This window comes from Caloenas nicobarica, chromosome 2 (assembly GCF_036013445.1).
Source record: "Caloenas nicobarica isolate bCalNic1 chromosome 2, bCalNic1.hap1, whole genome shotgun sequence".
Lineage (NCBI taxonomy): Eukaryota > Metazoa > Chordata > Aves > Columbiformes > Columbidae > Caloenas > Caloenas nicobarica.
Window position 1 is genome coordinate 151,537,883 of NC_088246.1, and position 19,606 is coordinate 151,557,488.

General features: G+C 38.7%; 1 protein-coding gene across 1 annotated transcript in view; it reads right to left on the reverse strand.

Annotated features, from left to right (window-relative positions):
• MRPL13 (mitochondrial ribosomal protein L13) overlaps positions 1 to 19,606 on the reverse strand; it is a 37,150-nt gene that overhangs the window by 5,581 nt on the left and 11,963 nt on the right. The window contains exons 5-6 of the mRNA XM_065628836.1: positions 14,832 to 14,918; positions 14,411 to 14,532 (exon numbers count right to left, since the gene is read on the reverse strand). Coding sequence (XP_065484908.1) covers positions 14,411 to 14,532; positions 14,832 to 14,918 — 209 coding nt within the window. The remainder of the gene's footprint in view (positions 1 to 14,410; positions 14,533 to 14,831; positions 14,919 to 19,606) is intronic.

Here is a 19,606-nt window from a genome sequence, read left to right on the forward strand (position 1 = left end):
TTTTTGCCAGAAGAAACGCTCATGAAGCTATGACCTCAGGCTCTGAATATCTCAGATGGCAAACAGACACTAAGAGCACAAAAAGACCTACTTGCATAGTTGCAGCTATGATCAGACCTCCCCTCCCCATAATATCAAGCGTTCTTTTTCTATAATGTGAAATGTGCTCTTCCTAGAGTATTTTTCCTCTCAAAGTGGACTGAAGAGAGACCCTTTCCAAAAGTTAAACGTATTCAATTTTCAACTCCTGGAGTGATGGAGTGAATATTTCCATCAAGTCTGAACAGAATTGCTGCACAGTTCTATCTTTATTAAATTCCTGTCAGCACATTCCAGCAAAGATGTTCCCCTTTGCCTAGCAATGTATTGTGGAGGCAAAACAGCCTCAGAAAAAAAAAAAAATGTGGGAGTATTAGTCTCTGAAGGCCAAATCTAAGTAATCACCAGTCTGTGTTATGCTGCAACTATCCTGACTTCAAAAATATACAGGCCAACTTCACTGCCCTATTTCTAGGTAAGTGAGAGAACACCTTGTAATACAGTCCTGACAGCAGACAGATGAAAAATAGTGTTACTTACCTCCAAGAAATAATAAGGTTAAGTCTCTAGAGTAATACATGGCACTGTCTATTTTATATGTAAAGAAGCTATTTTACAGTCCTTTGCAGCATTTTGATTTTCAGACAACTCTTTAAAAATATTTTCTCTTCACTTTTAATAACTTGGAATACTTCTTCAAAAGTACATAATTTAGCCCAAATTTTTCTGTTTCTTAGAACTTTTGAATGCATGGGGATTAGCTATAACCATATAATTTCTAATCGACCTTGCTCTTCCTCCTTTTTCCAAAAGAAGTTACACACCTGACTAGTTTTTTCAACAACATTCTGCTGAGAAAATAGCATTTGATAACGTGACCTTATCTTCTTCCAAGCTCCAAACAAAATGGATAGTCATGTCTGCATAAACAATCTCTACTCAGAACAGTTTTGTTGTTAGGTTGCATCATGCAAGGCCTTTCAAAAGAGGTTCTACAAAGTCAAATTTCATGGAGTTTCTACAGTCTATTGTGTGCTGTCTCCACGACTGCTAACTAATGGTTCCAAAGCTGCCTCTGCTAAGGAATGACATTGTCAATGCTGCAGAAGAAGCAACCTGTCAATACCTGCTCTTGACTCAGCAACGCACACCTGCTTTGGAAGCTTGGAAGATCTCAAATTGCATTTTTCTCTTCACCTGCGGGCAATTATCTCACCAGCGGAGAACGTGACCCAGAGATCCCTGTACTTTCTGCAATCTCACCAGCAGTAATGATGAGCATTCAGAGAGGATTTAACCTCACATCAGCTCTGGAAAAGGTCAATGCCTTAAGGCTCGCTAATGCCGCACACTCATAAACTGACACAGAGATGAAAGCAGTGGTACAAGACGAAAAGTTGAAAAGGACAGGCTTAGAATTCTGTTAACATTTCAATGCTTCCATGAATGAGAAAAAACACTCCAGAAACATTAAAAACCCCATAAAAAATAATAACCATCCTGTATGAAAGGCACATCCACCCCCTTCCATTCAGTCTCTGCAATGCTTCTTACTGAAAAATTTCATGTCTGGTAGGATTCAATTTGCACAGGTTATCCATCAAAAAAAAAAAAAAAGTATTGGTCTTCAGTCTTGCAGTTATCGAAATGTTTGAAGAGTAACTCATGAGAGAGGATTTTAGGTCTGTGGCTGCTATGATAGTGGGTGTTTGTTGTTGTTGGTTGTGGTTTTTGGTGGTGGTGGTTGGTGGGTTGTTCTTGTTTCCTGCAGAATAGCAGAGAGTTCCCCAAAGAGCTGAATGAGCTGTTTGGGGAACCGAGTGAGTTTTGAGGATAAGTGTGTAGTTTTACAGAACCTCTGCCTGATTTCCCTACACAGATTTCAAGAATTCTAAGTCAAAACAGGGATAAAATCTCTCCAAACTTAGCTGAAAAACTAAAACACACCAAGAAAGGCAGTATAATTAGTGTTACAGTACTTCTAAATTGCCCCCAAATTTGTTGAGTAGTTAACCAATGATATCCACTGGTTCATAAATGTGTCTTTTAGGAGAGTTTATAAACAACACAGTCTCTAACAGAAGACAGTAGACAAGGGAAGACCAATTAGCGAACAGATCTTGTGGATCGATCAGGCCGCTCAGAATCCAGCCCTCAGCCAGTCTGTGATCCCACTCCTCCGAGGCAGTCGGCACACGGGCCTGAATTGCTGCAATGCTCTTCTTCATATTTATGGAAAACACAATCATAGGAATGTGGGATTATTGCTAACTGATGACAGCCCACTGCTTCCACACAATAATTCTATGGCTCATCTTTCACTCATTAATGACAATAGGTGTTTTTAGCTTTTTCTTATAACAAAAGGTTCAAAATAATTAGTTTTTGTATAGAACTGTTGCACAATATACATAGCATGAAGTTTGTGGTCTATCTGGCATACTTTTTAAGGTGTATTTATGAATACAACTAGAAAATATTGAGTATCTTAAGATTCAGTTTTATAGACAAACTTAAGAAACAGACTTCAACACAGAGCCAAACTGAGGACAAGAGGAATATACATATTTTTCAGGTACATTTTGCAAGTTGTGCCAAAGTCAATAGCTATTAGGTAAGTGCACTACAGCTAAAGGGGATTTCTGAACACATTTCATGTGTTTGACTGATCACACTAGTAAATAAAAACCCAAGGATTAGACATGGCTATCATTCTCTGTAAAACCAAATTATGTGGTTACATTCAAATATGAACAGAGTTTGCAGCTGGGGGGAACTGAATAATTTTTCTACTCAAGATGTATCTACAACCTCAGGGTAGCTCTATGTTTCTGGTAAAATAATCAGTGAAACTGCTAATGATATTTAAACTCTCATTAAATTTCCAATAACCACCTTGGCCTATGCTAAACTGTGAACTTCTTGCTCTGCTTGGGGGCAAAAAAACCTTTTCCATATTGGTGTAGTTCTCATGCAGACAATCATCTTGGCTAAAAAGCACTTCTACAAGAATAACTTACTTCACTTGGAGAATAAACCGCAGTAACAAACCTGCATTCAGTAACAAAACAGAGTAAGAAAAGGTGGCTTTATTGATCCTGGTTTGCCAGGACAGCTGGAGTGACTAACACTTTCCTGCACACACAAAGCTTAAGATAAATATTTTGTGGTCGTCAACTGCAAGATTTTTTTAAAAATTTTTAAAATATGTCCATAAATCAAGTTATACAAACCAATGCTAATATGCATTTAGTGAAATTAAGAAAGGCTTACTACGATTGAAAGTAAACTGGTTACAACCTCAGTTTATCTAAAAACAAATCAAGCAAAACTGAACTAAGCTGCTTAAAAATTACTGTAACACCCAGATTTTTACCTAGATTATATTAATTCTGTCTGTAGAATGATTTAAGTTAAATCAATGCAATGTACATGTAAACTTCTTCTCAGCAAGATGATGCTTTTTGCAAATGAAAGGGTTCTCTTTAAGCGATACATTCTGCTAAAAACTGTAGGTATGTAGCAAGAGGAGCACCGTGCACTTGGCTTTGTCCAATGAATTACGTTATTCTTCAAATAAACAGAAAAGTGGGTAATGGGTAATGGGTAATGGTGAAATGCTTTCCAGACTTACTGTCAGCACCAAAAGTGAAAAAAGCAAATCTATACATTCATAATAGAGCAATTAAAAATAATCTAATTATAATTTCATCTGGGCAAGTAGTTCAATGGTATCTTATATAACCATTCTGATACTGCTTGTCAAGTTCCCATTGATTTAGTTTCTCTTCTCACATATGAGATCAGCAGATTTTAAGGGAAGGGAGAAGTAGCTTTCGAACTTTATTTTTGAGAGCCTCCTCAGACAGCTGAAGTGCCCAGTTATCCATTTATTAAATCTCTTACCTTACACTCTAGTTTTAACTACAACATAAGCTGCCTCCAGGTAAAGGATATAAGAGTCAGGGTCATTGGTGTGTTTTATGCATGCTAGAGAAACTCCAGTAATTCATTTTATTAGACTAAATAATCTAAACATGAATTTGTCATATTTTTAAGATGATTAAGCTACTGACCCTTCTCAATCAGTATCCAGTTGCTGCCTGAGGTTAAAACCTCATGTAGAGGACAGCAATTTTCTTCTCAAGTATCTGTGTGACTTTTTGTCCACGGGAATTTAGATCCAGCTCTGGTAGCCTGAAATGTGAGACTCAGTTACCTTCAAGACTTCTGTTAAATTTTACACAAAACCATGAGATATTTTTATGCCTTTACTATTACAAAAAGTTACCAATGACAGTTCCCAGATTTTAATAGGGGTTAATGATCTCCAGTTAGTTACTGGAATTCCTACAGAGAACCGAAAAAGCCACAGAAAATGAACTTGCGGCGGGATTCCTTGAAAAGTGCATTGGAACAGAACCAGGCTATACTGGCAGGGTAGGTTTTTCCTGGTTTATACAGTTTCTGGTTTTAGGAAAAAGTAAGATTGGCTCAAGTCTTTCACAGAAGTTTGCGTTGGCCACCGCTTCTCTGAACACTGATACATGCCAGCCCTGCTCTGAGAGAGAAGATGGGCACTCAGGCTGCAGGGGCAGTACTTACCCCTAGTACAGAAACACCCCATAGCCCAAAAGAAGAACCAAATACTACAACGTCAGGCATGCTACAAACACAATTTAAACCCCAAGAAGCTGCAGAAACACTCTGCAACTAAGTTGGAACTAAGAAAATGGTTGGAGTATGTTTATTTCAGTGCAGAATTTTTAAAGGCTCATGAATAAACTCAAGATGGTCCTTATAAAAATTGCTCAAGACCTCACCATCTTTAGAGGAAATCTTTATGGTTTTCTTTCTGGGCTTCTCTACATAGCTGGAGTAACCACCCTCCAATTTTTCATTTATTATACCTTATATTTTATTGTAGAATAAAAAGCATTTTACAAACTTGGTATTAACTACAAGTTATAATCTTTGTAAGATCACTTCACCGGAAATATTCCAAATAGCATTTTTGTATCCAATATTATGCAAGGTGTCTTTTAGTGTTGGTTCCCTGTAATGTTATCTAAGGAAATTAACAGATAAAAAAACTTCATAAAGTAAAACTGCCAGTGTCTTACATTTATAAAAGTACTGTTTATAACATGATTTCAGCCACATATCCAGGATATTTCTGGCTGCTTCTTCAGCTCTGTTACTACTACATCCTGGAAATCATTTGACTAAAATAGGAACATGCGCTAGAAACTGTAGAACTGGGCAAGATAAGTACTATCAGTTACCTTGTAAGACAACAAACAGAAAGGGCAAGTGTGGCTGAGAGAATTTCTTAATCCAAAAGTCTTTCTGTTTACCAATGCCTACAAATTTGTTTTCTGGGAACATCAGCAGTAGGCTTTAAAACATCAGCAGTGGGCTTCAGGTGCCCGAGCTTGGCAAGGCTAGCTTTAAGGAGCACAAAGGGAGGAACTGGAAGTGGAAGGTACACCATTAGCACAGGATGCATAAGAAGATTACCAGAGCCATCTGTGGTTCCTAGGTGTCCGGCATGCTTGTGTTTCATCATCTAAAAACCTTTCTTTCTGAGAACGTTGTGGTTCTCTCCTTTCAAAGCCATGGGGCATTGTTGATGAACTACCAAGAAGCTGTGCCATGCTGTGGGGATGACACACACTGTCAGCCCACGCTGTTCAGCCGAAACAAAATTACGGCTTCAGACCAGGTTTTGCAACCCCCTGCCTCAAAGCAGCATGTACAGATGAGGGCCAGAAATCTAGTAAGTTACTTAGGAAAATAAACACTGAAGAGGTGTTCGGTTTTCTTAAACTCAATTTCAAAGTTTACAATACATCAAGTTTCAAAAACGTGGAAAGCGTTCAAGGACTTGTTCCCCCAGAAGGACAAGCGAGGGGCTGTCTGGCCCAGCAGAGCTCCTGGGGGGGCTGGCAGGGGAACAGGCGCTCGGTGTGCGCAGCAGCACCAGCCCCAGCGCGCCTGGCAGGCTGGCGGCTCTGCCTTCTGCAGGGGAACGCTCAGGAATGCATCCCATCTAACTGGAACAACACAGAGCTGCTGTTCTATATATTGGGTAACCTTCTTATTTAAGTACTTCTTCAAAAACAATTTCCTGCCTTTAAAACTGTCTAGAAACATACATCCAGACAGTTAAACAACTTTAAAATGGTATATAACGGGAAAAATTACACATGAATCTGATATATCCTTGCTTTTACGGAACAGAATTGTTTGCTTAGTCATATGTGACTGGTGAATTCTGTGATGATTTCTGTTTAAAACTCATTTAAAAGACATACAATCTGAAACTTCAAACACACTTAAGTAATGGTTTCATTCATAGTAAGAAGCTACAAAATCAAACTTAGCCAGAGGAACTAGTTTTTGATCTTTCTCCCCTCTAAATGCATCTGGAAAAGACATAATTTAATTTTCCTCTATCTACGTGGTTTTCCACCACCCTTATTTGAGACCTTTCCATCAAGGACCTAAGAGAGAGGCTCTGCACAATTTGGGAAGTCAACAGGTTCAGGTTAGGGATAAAAGAAAAGAACACTCACAGAAAACCTCCCTCACTGGAAATATGCTGCCGTTTAATTCCCTGCTTTCAAGGAGCAGGATCCTCTTTGATGTCTGATCACAAACTCTGCTGTTCTGGAAGGAGGGTGATGGGAGGGTTCGCCACTCTGAAAAACAAACTCTGCTGGGTTTCCACACCTGACCTGTATTTTCCTTAAAAACTGTTTCTCTGCTTTAGTGTTCCACTTGGATATTGTATATTTGCCTATGGTGTCTCAGTCTCCAATCACCAGCAAAATAGCCTTAAAAAAAAAAATCTACAGAAAGATATTTTGATACAGTATGTAAAAAGTCCAATGAGATCATGAGCAGCACTGAGCATGTTCTCTTCACATTTTGACTGAAAATTATTTATAGCTGTTTTATATACAGTGAGGTATATTTCTTGGGTGTAAGTTTTAATGTGAAAACTTAAAGATTAATTTTCTTGTCATAATGGTGCTTACTTGTATTTTATAGCCTTACATACCTTTACTCAAGCTATGCTTTTCATTTGATCTCTTCCATTAAAGGATATAGCTACTTTTAAAGGGCTAATATAAACTGTTATTTTTTTCCATAGAAAGATGTTCTAACTCTGCGTTTTTTTTAATCACCCTCAGGGGAATTTAATTCCCTTTTGAATCTCTATCCTCTGTTAAACAGAATGGTCACCAGGCTCAGAACTTCATGGCAGATAAATAATAATTAAAAACAAAAGTCGCGTAAGGCAAGAAGACTTATCAAAACCATCTGAAGAAAAAAAATAAATTAGTTGATAGTTTGTCTGCATCCTTCATTTTCTGGTTTGTTGTAGGGACAACTCTTACTGCTTGGAAGCTGTCTATAGGTTCTGCAGCAGCTCACTGACCAAAGTACACACCAGTAACATATAGGCCTTTTACATCCTAAACGAAGCACACAGAGAACAAAAAAGGGCTACACATTACAGCACCGCTTGCTCTTACCCAGACTTCTAAGACCCTACAGAGTAGTGAACAACAGCCCAAGGAAAAGCCAAATAGGACTAACACTACTAGCAACATATGCGCTGGAGTTCTTAAACACAATTTACGAAAATATTGATCTATTTTACTATCTATATATGAAGAACCATAAAATAATTGCATCAGAAGGGACTCCAAAAAGTCATCTGCAGCACTCCCCACTGAAAGTGGGGCTAACTTCAGCATCAGCTCAGGAACTCATGCATTCAAGTTCTGAGCATCTCCAAGGCTGGAGATCCCACGACCTGCCTGGGCAGCCTTTCAGAGGGACAAGGACAAAATGATGAGGAATTAGAATAGAAAGACAGCTTTGCATTCTGAGATACATGTGTTCCTACAACATCTGGATTTCCAAACACCAAATAATGTTCCCTTTACATTTAGAACTCTTCTCAAACAATTTTCAGTTCAGGCAGCTGTTTTTTTGGGTACATCACAAACTGTACAAAGAGTATCAGATTTATACAACCATATTTTAACTAACTTGTCTTTGGTTTGTTCAACAAAGCTGTCTAGAGTGTTTTGCCTTTTTCACTTATTTTTAAAAGAACCTTTTTGCTATACGCCTCTAAAAATGGTGACATCATTAAAGAATATGTAAACATTTAAATCTTTGTTGCTTCTACAGTCTTTGAAAGGAATAAGACAAACACTACGTGTATGGGCTCACAAACACTGAAAAAGTTCAAAACACAGAGTCTATTACAGCTGGATATTCCTACAGCCTTTCTTTTAGTGCCTTTGGTGCAAAGCTGTCTATTCTCAGATGTCACTTAATCAGAACAGTAACCACTACAATTCACTTTAAGTCTCTTTTTACAGACTTCTGTGTTTCACTCATCACATCAGAAAGTTATTTTACTAAACTTCTTCAATTCTGTATCTTTTATTTCACAACTAAGGCCCCTTCCCCCCCCCAGCACTCCGAGTGCTAGAGAATCACCAGAATACATTTATTCGCTCAGTCAGGAAGAAAAGCATTATTTTTTTCTCATTACTTCAAATTGGAAACTCTGTTCAACATCAAAACTGCCAGAGAAGTGAGCTGAAGGTTAAATTAAAACTCATCTATTTGACTCTAATATCTGACATCCACAAAGGTCTGGCTGCAGGCCAGGACAGGAAGCTGAAATTACAACGGCGACTACAGCGATGAGCCCTGTGGCTAGTGAAGAGATGGCAGATAACCACCTTCATTCTTGATCCCTCTGCTAGCACCTACCAGTTCCTGGAAGCAGAAAAGAAAGACTAAAGTCCAACACAGCATAGGTGTGCTAGCAATGTTAGGTATGTCGTCCTGCCTTTACCAGTGGCTCCAGCTAGGGTAGCTGACTGCAAGGAAACTTCTGGTCCAGTCTCCCCACTCAGAGCGTTAAAGTTCTCCTGAACTCCTCTTTTGTGCTGGTTTGACAGCAAACCAGTTAATTTTCCTTCATGCAGTTAGAGACCTTTCTTTTTCATAGCTACTATGGTCGTTGTTTAGATTTAGTTTGAGAACATGAGATAACACTCCAGGACAGAGTTAATGTTTTTAATTGTTCTGGTCTGAGAGCCAAGGACATTCTAAGTGCTCTGCCCACAGGTGTGATGCATCAAGGAAGGGGGGCATGGATGGGGCAGAGCTTGACTGACATCCAGACTGATTAGTAAGAGTATTCCATCTCATCAGCATCATGCTGCTTATTTAAGGAGAGTCAGGATCTTCTGGTTAGCTCTTTGCTCTTTTTTGGAGCTGGGATGGAGACCTGTTCAGGGGGAGTTTTGTTCGGGACTTTCTTTAGTTTGGTCTTTTGCCATCCTGCCATTTACAGTGGCCTCTGGGCCTTTCTGCCTTTTTCTGTCTTTACTCTCCAGGATCGGCTACTTGGGACCAGGGTGCTGTTTCCTGGGACTGGCTGCTCAATGCAAATGGAGTTCATGAGGAATTGCATTGAGTATCTTTTATTTTATATTCTGTTTTCCATTTTATATATATTATTAGTAGTAGTATATTAGTGTTATTTTATTAAACTGTGTTTATCTCAGTCCATGAGTTTCTCCCTTCCCTTTCAAGGTGCGAGTGAGTGAGTGGCTATCGTGGTTACATTGCTGGCTCAGGTTAAACCATGACACCTTTATTTCTCCCTGCCCCCACCCAGAGCCCATGAACTCCACTCCTCTCTAGCATTCTCTCACACTTGCTTCTGACCCTCTGTTCCAGGGGTGTCAAAGTCATTTTCACTAGGGGCCACATCAGCCTCGCGGTTGCCTTCAAAGGGCCGAATGCCCCCAATGGAGGAGCAGTTACATTTATACAGTCCTAAAATTGCATTCGGTCCTTTGAAGGCAACCGCGAGGCTGATGTGGCCCTCGGCGAAAATGAGTTTGACACCTCTGCTCTATTCCATTCCTCTCAGGTCCACCTATTGCCCTGGTTCTTCTCACCACAATACCCACTTGAGTTACCCACTCATCCCATGGGAGATGCACTGTGAACCTCTCAGCTGAAAGCCCCCAATCTGCTGCAGGGCTTCTCAGGCAGGAGCTCTCCCCAGCCTCCGTAACAGGCATGGAGTTAAAAAACTTTATACGGACAGCACCTTCCCAAAACCTCTGCAGAGCAGAGAAACAGAAAAAAGATAAATACCCTGTTCTTTGCATTCCTCCAGAGGAAATCATTCCAAGAAATGACAGGAAAGGAATTCTAGCTTCAAACCTAGCTTCAAAATAGCATTTTACCTGCAGATTTTCCCCAAGGATCAACACGCTCATGTAGTTTTCACTATGCTAACATGAAGCTATTAGGAAACTTAATTTGACAGCAATGACTAAATTAGATGGCCTCGGGTTTATTTGTCCTCTGCCACACACACCTACACATCAACGAAATTAAAGTGGCCCAGTGCTCAGGAGATGAACTCAAGCAAGACTGTGGCAGCGCGTGATGACAAGGAAAAGCATTTCAAAAGCTCTGGCAGCATAACACCATTTCCTTTGACAAAAGGGACACTCCCAATTAGTTAAGGCTAAGTGCCAGATTCCAATTCAGTGCTAAATGATTATGTCAGAATCTTTATTAGTATTAGTACTAAAGACAGTTACATGAGAGTAAAATATACCATATGGCACAAGAGGCTTAGCAGCTTTAATGCACTGTGGAGTTCTGGTCATTGGTGCAGTTTAAATTTCTCCAGGGCTAATCCAATGAAATCTCATAGGAACCAGGGGATCTCAGCATTTTCAGCTCCATCCAGTAGTGAAGATAAAAACAAACACAGCACTGTGCATAACTGATATAGGTTAGAAGAAGTCAAAATCAGTCTATATCTACCCTGAAGAGGGCTTAAAGCATTACTGGACTTTGTTCCCTTTCAATGGGGACTGTAATACTGACATGCCTCAGATTACACAGAACCAACACACAGAATTTATTTTAGTATCATCTAGAATCAGAAGCCTAAGTAAAACTGATTTTTCAATAAGCTTTTGAAAATATTACTTAAATTCATGAGAACACAGGAGAAATACAACAAGACTAAAGTAATTTCCGAAATGTTCTTTTTATGCTGTCAATGCCCTTCCCCTATTTTACCTGAATCAACCCACATTAAGCAAGCACGACCACAAAGGAGTATGTAGATACTGATACCTAAACAAACAGGGGATTTTGTGTGCGCAGAACATACTTTTTAGATGTTCTCCATATAACATTCACGTGATATTTGGAATTTTCCTACCAAAAAACACATTAAGTTCTACATACTGAAAATGAGCAGAAGAGCACAAGTTGGTACCAGTCATCTGGAAGACTCCAGATCATACTCTACTTGCTTCATTCCCACAGCTCTTTGTGTTTGGCACTTAAGCCCAGCATTAGGAATTCAACAGGCATTCAATTAAGAATTCGATTTCAAATTTTATCTTAAGACAGTTTGTTTAGCAACTGCTCATTTATTTACTATACACATATAAGATCTGCCCTCCTAGGTCACATCAGTGGTACATGACCGAAGTGAAAGAAACAAGATAATATCCAGCAATATTTATAACATCCTGAGCCATGAGTCACGTCTGGAGAGCCATATTTAATAACCACTGATAACCATACAATTCTCTCTTTTGAATCCACTTAAAACTTTTACTCAGAACCTACACATTAACTGCAAGACAGGGAAAACACCCAACAAGACAAAAGCAAAATGGTGTGCAGCTCTGCTAGTCATGTAGTGATAGTCATCCCTCATGACATCACATCTTCACCAAGTTCAATCACTGAAAGCAGAGGAAAAATCTTCCACAAAAGAAATGTCTCATCCTGTCTCTGACACACGAAATCAGTGCAACTCTGTACTACTACAGTGTGTGTGGATGTGCAAGCACAAATACATGTTATACCATAAACACAGAGTTCTACGCAGGGTTTTTCACTTGACTTGAGACTAGATAAATGTCACAGACTAACTTTCTCCTTTTATTACAAGGATTTGCAAGCCTACTAACATTAAGAAGTTTCACTCAAAAATTATTTTGGTTTCTGTTAAACAAATGACAGAACAATGGAACATTACTCAGTTTTTCCCCTAAAGGAATACAAATCCTATAAATACAAGCAAAACAGATACAGACATTTGTCCTACATGTATTCCTGGGATTTCTTAATTGTATTGGTCTGGCTTAAGCAGTGAGAGCTACTGGCCCATAAAAAGAATTACGAGCACACTCTGCTTTTGAATTGCAAGAAGGTCCTACTCCAGTGTTCATTTATGTTATCTTACTACCAGTTTTCTTCTAGAAAAGTTATGTCTCTTGTCCACATATCTCTGCTGCCTTATATCCACTGTCTATTAAGGGTAAATGCCATTAATTGTATGTGCCTTATAATGCAGAGAAAATACATGCTGTAATTTAAAATGCTTAATTTACTTAAAAAAACCTCAAACACACACACACACAAAACCCAACCAAACAAAAAAAAAAACCAACCACAAACTCCTGTAATATTCATTTTAGCAAGCAAAAAGCATCAGGCCCCTTTTAAAGGTATACAAACAGTTTTGGCCATGCGCTAAAAATTATTTGCTTTATCTTTTTACTCACAGACCACTTAAGAATATTCTTCTTACGTGTTTGCCCTTCTTTTTGTTAATTCAAATTCAGTTTTGTTCCTCCAGATTAACTTTACCTTTCTATATGAACTGCCTCCTCTCTTTTTATTTAAAGCCCTCCTTTGTTTGAAAGCGTGTTACTGGTTTCACTATTGTACAATTATTTTTTTCTACTGTACAAGGCTTGCTACTATATAATCACTATTAGCTACAAATCTAAAACATGTAGTTGCTGCAGATCATTCTCTAAAGGTGTTCTGCAATCAGCTAGACATGATAATCTATGCTGAACCTATTAAATGCTCCTGTAAAGATAGGAAGTATTCTGTTCTGGCACTTTGAAGTCCTACTGATTTGAACAAGACTTAGTGAAACACAGCAGGTACTGTCTGAACATCAAGAAACACTTTTTTTACTGTGAGAGTGACTTGAGCACTGGAACAGGTTGCCCAGAAAGGTTGTGGAGTCTCCATCCCCGGAGATATTAACAAACGATCCGGATGCAGTCCTGGGCAACCAGTTCTAGATGGCCCTGCTTGAGCAGAGGGGTTGGACCAGGTGACCTCCAGAGGTTCGGTCCAACCTTGAACATTCTGCAATCATTCAGCTATCAAGACACTCGAGAAATCATATCTTAAGCAGACTCATGATAAATAGGCAGCTACTACAATTTCAGCAGCTGACCTCAGCCCACATACAGCTAACATTGCTTCAGTGGAGCTACTCAAGAGGATGACATGCCATTTGAGACTCATACCAGGTCTATTTTCTAGGATTAGTGTAGCAGTAGGTGCACAATAACATTTTCCTTACAGGACAAAGAGAAACATAACCTTTTAAAGACTACTACAGAAACAGAAATACCTGTAATCTAACTGGAGATAGACCATCATACTGGTCTAGGTGTTAGCTTATTTACACCTTTCCCCATCTCCCTACTTATTACATTTCTTCTTAAATTTCACTAGAATAATCAGGAAGGGGGCCAGCTTTCAAAATTAATATCTCTCTTGACTACCATAATGGGATCTTAAGCCTAAATACGACTCTCAAAATGAACACAAGGAAAATCATACTGGTACTAATTAGAAAATGTCCTGAATGTAACACATCGTTTTCACTAGCAGGTTGACTCAATGCTGCATGTGGTGGTATAAAGGAAACCACAAATACTCATTCACATGCCACACATCTACTGTGGAACTGATTTTGTGCATGGAAAAGAAACTATTTATCAAAATAAACACATGGTATGTTCCCTGCAAAAGATCCACTCTCCAAGGTCTAATTAAGCAGAATTCTTTCCCTTCCTCTGAGGAAAATCTGAAGGGTTCCCCCCTGCAATGAATCATTCCCCCACAGAGCTGCATGGTGTTTCCTTTGGCTGTGGCTAACAGTTACGTATTTTAGAGCACATGCAACTCAGACACGGCAATGAAGTTTTTTACTCAACTCATTTTGATGAAGAGTTGAAAACATGATTTTAAGTAAAGCTTCTCTCATTAAAAGAAAGGTCAGAAACACAAAAAAACTAAGCAACCACTCCCTTCTAATATGACTGTTATTTGCTTTAATGACCTGCTCTCTCCAAAAAAAGATGACATAAAGAGAAAAGTCATTACTTCGTTTTTTTAATACTGATACCATGAGAGCCTATATGGTACACATTCACAGTGTCCTTTTAAAAAAATCTAAGATACTTACGGAGTCCAAATCTTCGGAAAGGCAGCAATTTCTTCTGGTGTATACTCATCTAACCTCTTGGGGACTGCACGTGGCTGAGGAATCTCTTGTAGAAGATTCTTCTCTATATCTTCTGGAATAACCTGAGGCAGGTGAGAACAGTCTTAGCTATCGGATGGCTTAAAAACCACCACCATTGCCCCCTTTATCCTAAGTGTCTGACCTAAATACTGAAGACAATCTCACACATCTTATATCTCACAATTTTGTGAAATAACAAAGAAAAAAGCATCAACACTTCAACTATATTTAGATAAATAAATAAAAAGCAGCTTGATTTTTCTTTATTTACCTTCTTATGACAAGAGTTTCACTATTGCTAATGCTCCCTCTTCACCTCCAAATCACACAGGAACAAAAATTTAACTGCATGACTACTCACATCTTCTGGGAAAAGGTGCAGCCTCTGCATCATAGTTCTTCTCTGAAGGTTTTTTGGAAGCATCCTATAAACAGTCAGTTTAACAATCTGAGGAAAGATAACATGGTAACAAAAAATCAGACAGGCTACAAATAACATGAAAAGGTAAGATGTGTTTCCCTCTACCCATTTCACTAGTCGCTTTCTAGTCAACTTCTCCCATGCTGAAGAACTCTGACACTACATTCAGAACATGCACTACACTTAACTGTTTTGGAAGAAGAAATAGTTACTCCTAGTCATACACACACTTACTCTAACAGCCCTATAGAAAATTTTAGCTTAGGAAGTCAAAACCAGCATGCCAATGAGAAATCAAAATATATCAGATCTCAAAACAATGGATCCAGAGACTTCAAAACATATTGCTTAACTGTGGGGATTCTTGATCTAAAAATTACTTTCAACTTCAGATTGTGATAGAACCAGGGTTAATTCCTTAGATTAATAAACTGTACATACACACGGTCCAACATATGACCTATGACTTAGGTAGAGTTAGTTATTTAACGATTTCACTCCAATAAAAAGAGACTTCACAGTACTTTAATGAACACTTAAATATTTTGTTTCTTCAAACAACCAGTATTTGTGCCCGATTTTTCACCTTCCTCTTCAGCATGTGGTACAGACATCTGTTGAAAGAAACCAGTGAACTACACAAACAGCTGGCCTATTCTGGATGTAGATGCTTCTGCCTAGTGAGTCTGATCTGGTTTTTTTAGCCACGTTACAAAGAGCAAAAAGCTGCCTCTTAAAAAGTCACAAAGGAAAAGAATGACTTATTTATATGTTCTAGTTAAACAACGAAGAAATACTTTTTACACTGTGTACAGTCTCTGGAGAACTGACAACCTCAGGAGACAATACACACATGAAAGCAGAACATGGAGAATGCATCATGCATAATGACATGTTCAGTAATAGTTTCTATAAGTAAGTATGCTAGGTGCAATGAGCATAATCTGAGGTATGCTCTGTTATGTTTGCCAATCTTCATGCTGTCCAAGACCTCATTTGGCTTCCTGTGACCTCTCACACATGCAAGATCTGCAAGAATAGAAAAATCACCCTCACATGAAGCACAAGCTTCAGGAGAAGGGAAGAGGTGGTGATTTGAGATTTGTAAAAAGCCTAATAAGTGTATTACTAAGCAAGCTGGAATGTAAATTTAAAAGGTCCTGCTACTCTGTACTTTTATTATTGATTACCTGCATGATAGTACAACTACAGAACAGAGGACCATACAGGGAGCAAGGACAGCGAAGGCAGTGCTGGAAAACCTTTATCTTCCTTCATTGTAACTTCTGCCTCAAAGACTTTTCCATAAGCTAAAGCAAATCCAAACCCAGACTCTGGAAAGACCAAGTTTATATCCAGCTCCTTGCCCAAAATTCTGCCAACAGCCAGAAATTCACTCAAACTGGTGTGATGACAAGTCAAAGAAGTTAGTTAAGTACAGGCTTAACTGAAGTTGCACAGATGGCTTTTGCAACTTTGGTGAGGTTGTGCAACAGAAAAGGCAGATCCAACCAGCAATATTTACAGGGTGTTAAGTAAGGGCTCTCCTGTTACCTGAACATGTTCAAGTTTTACTAAAAATACACCAAGCCTAAATAAAAAGGCATGGAATTGCAAGCAAGACTGCTACTGAGCTCATGCAAAACTGTGCTGGTTTGACATAAAATGAGTTAGTTTTCTTCATGCAGTTAGAAACCTTTATTTTTCACAGCTACCACGGTCATTTTCTGGACTTAGTTTGAGAACAAGAGATAACATCCCAGGACAGAGTTAATGTTTTTAATTGCTCTGGTCTGAGAGCCAAGGACCTTCTGAGTGCTCTGCACACAGGTGTGAGGCATTGAGGAAGGGGGGCATGGATGGGGCAGAGCTTGACCGACACCCAGACTGATCAGTAAGAGCATTCCATCCCATTAGCTTCACGCTTCATATTTAAGGAGAGTCAGGAGCTTCTGGTCTCTCTCTCTGGGGCGTTCTCGCTCTTGTTTGCTCTCAGGCGCTTTCTCTCTCAAGCCAGGGGAGTTCGGTTTGGGACGTTCAGTTCAGCCTTTTGCCATTTTGCAGAGGCCTTTGGGTTTTTCTGCCTTTTTCCTCTTTTTTCTCTTTTTGGGATCAGCTGTTGGGACCAGGGTGTGGCTTCCTGGGACTGGCTGCTCAGTTGTGGACAGAATTCACGAGGAATTGCCTTGAGTATCTTTTATTTCTATTTTTTATATACATTTACTAGTAGTGTAATGGTATTTTGTTATTTTATTAAACTGTGTTTATCTCAATCCAAGTTTCTCCCTTCCCTTTTGATTTTCTCCCCTCTTGGGGGGAGAGGGGGTGAGTGAGTGGCTATCGTGGCAGTATTGCTAGCTCAGGTTAAACCATGACAAAAACCCAAACTCAGATTCAATGCTCCCTGAAAACACATCAAAACATGCTGTTTCTTTAAGGAATTAACAACAACAACAAATCTTTCTACGTGTTTGTAATACACTTCTAATAAAGGACCATTCTTATTGTTTTCTACGTGATTATGTTTACTTTGGACTATTAAAATAGCAAGATTTTAAAGGTAAAAAACCCAGCTGATTTCTGTGGGACTTCAAAGTGGCAAAGAGGTCCACCTACCCACAGCTCTCACTGCAACCTCGACCTCAGTTTAAAACTAATGAGTACAGTTCAACAGTTTATTCAGTTATTTACACATTCCTACTGCCTGCTCTCCCCAGTCCTTTATCTCTAATACCAGCAATCTGCAAAATTCTATGTTCTCATAAATACTCACTCTTAAATGCCATGACACTTTCTCCATCAAGTAAAGACATCCACCACCAGATGTATACAGCCACCAGAGCGTCAATATCAGTATTGAAATGCTGATTGCCCCAATTTCTTTTGACTTACAAAATTCCTGTTGGCTATAGGTACAATTGTCATCTTGAATATTGCAATACCTTTTTTTCCAAGTTGGGTAATCTATATACTCACAGCATAGACATGCTCTTAATCACAGAATTATGGGACATTATATTTTTAGTTTCCAAGTTAAAGGGCTAATTAAGAGGAAAAGAATCTGAAGGCAGCTCTAGTAAAACTCTTGCACTTTCAGTCCCTTAATACATGCTCTAGCATTTTATGAGGACAAATAAATTAAAAATATACTGATTTGAAAGACTGTGTGAGGCTTGAACATTTCCATTTTTGTGACAAGCTTTGGCTCATGTGCAAGTTGCAGACTATGTTCGATGGAGAGCAAGTTCTGAGAAGGATTCATTGCCAGATAAAATATACTTTAAAGAAGGAAATCAACAGAGCAATACCACTCCTGGTCCTGAGAAGCATAAAATAATTGGCCCAAGTTCCAGAAGAAAGCCTACGCTAACAGCTGAATTAATTCCAATAATCACCAGGAAGCAACTCTAGAACATGGGATGGACACAGTGCCCCAGAGAAAACAAAGGGATTAATCACAAGGCATACAAAAACCCCCTTCAAATTTCAGGAGATACACCAGTTATCTGGAGGTACAGCTTGATGCTGTGTCTTCCTTCTGGCAGTTCTTGGTTTCCTGTTCTGTATATGATATTGTTCTTTTCACCACATATGCTAGAAAACCATTCAAAAGAACTTGACCCTGCTGCCTCAGATAGTTGTACAAGTAGCACAACAACTGTGAATGTACTTAATACTGCCATAAGAATAATTTGGTCAAAGACAAATTAAATTTCCATTGCACACAGTTTTGCTTTCCACTACTGTTCAGCACTTGAAAACTTATAAGTTTAATGTGTTGTTTAAATTTATACATCAATTTGCCTTGCAAGTTCAAATAAGCAATGGATTAAGATTTTTTTTTTAAGCAAAGTATCTATTTTTGGCTACTATGAAGTAAAAGACCAAGGCAGCTCTAAGACTTATTTAGAGGACTAGAGGTTTCAAGATAATAGGTTCCATAACAATATTCTCCTCCCCACGCCATACTAATTTCTGTGTGCCTGCTAATCCAGACTTTGAAGTTTTGCTCTACTTAATTAAAAAACATTACTCCACAGTAATAAAAGAAAATGCTATTATATTTGGTGTTTCAGTAACTGACTCTTAGTGTGTTCATATTATTATATCTACTATCCCTTGCTGATGCAAAGAAAAAAGGCTTTGAAATACCAAGAGCAAGATTTAACCATGTTTTCTGTCTGAGCTTTTCTTCAAAAGATCATTATTATGCAGATATAATGGCAAGTCTATACGTGCAAGCAGTTGCTAAAGAGCATTCAAAAGGAGAATAAGAACATTTTAAGCCCCTTCACATCAGTGCCAGCAGCTGAACAAAACAGAACCCCGACATCCCCCGAGGGTTCCTCCCAGCAAATTTCCATAGAGCTACCCTGCCTTGCTTAATAATCTTCCCTATCAGGTAACATTCATTCCCAACAATTATTGCCCATTATTTCTTTGTCAGAGGCAATACAGCCTCTGAATACTGCAAAGGTCAATCCTCTCACTGAGCATTTGCTATTAGCCAAACATGATTTTTTTGGAGGAGGAGGAATTTCTGATGCAGTCAAAAAAAAAAAAAAAAAGGAAGGAAAAAAAAAAAGGTAAGCCAAGTTTTGCTTACTTTTAAAATTAGAATGGAATAAAAATTGTTTGAAAACTTTGTCCTGACAGGATTTCTACCTGGTTCTATAGATTAGATCTGTCAACATATTTTGCAGGCATTTTAATTA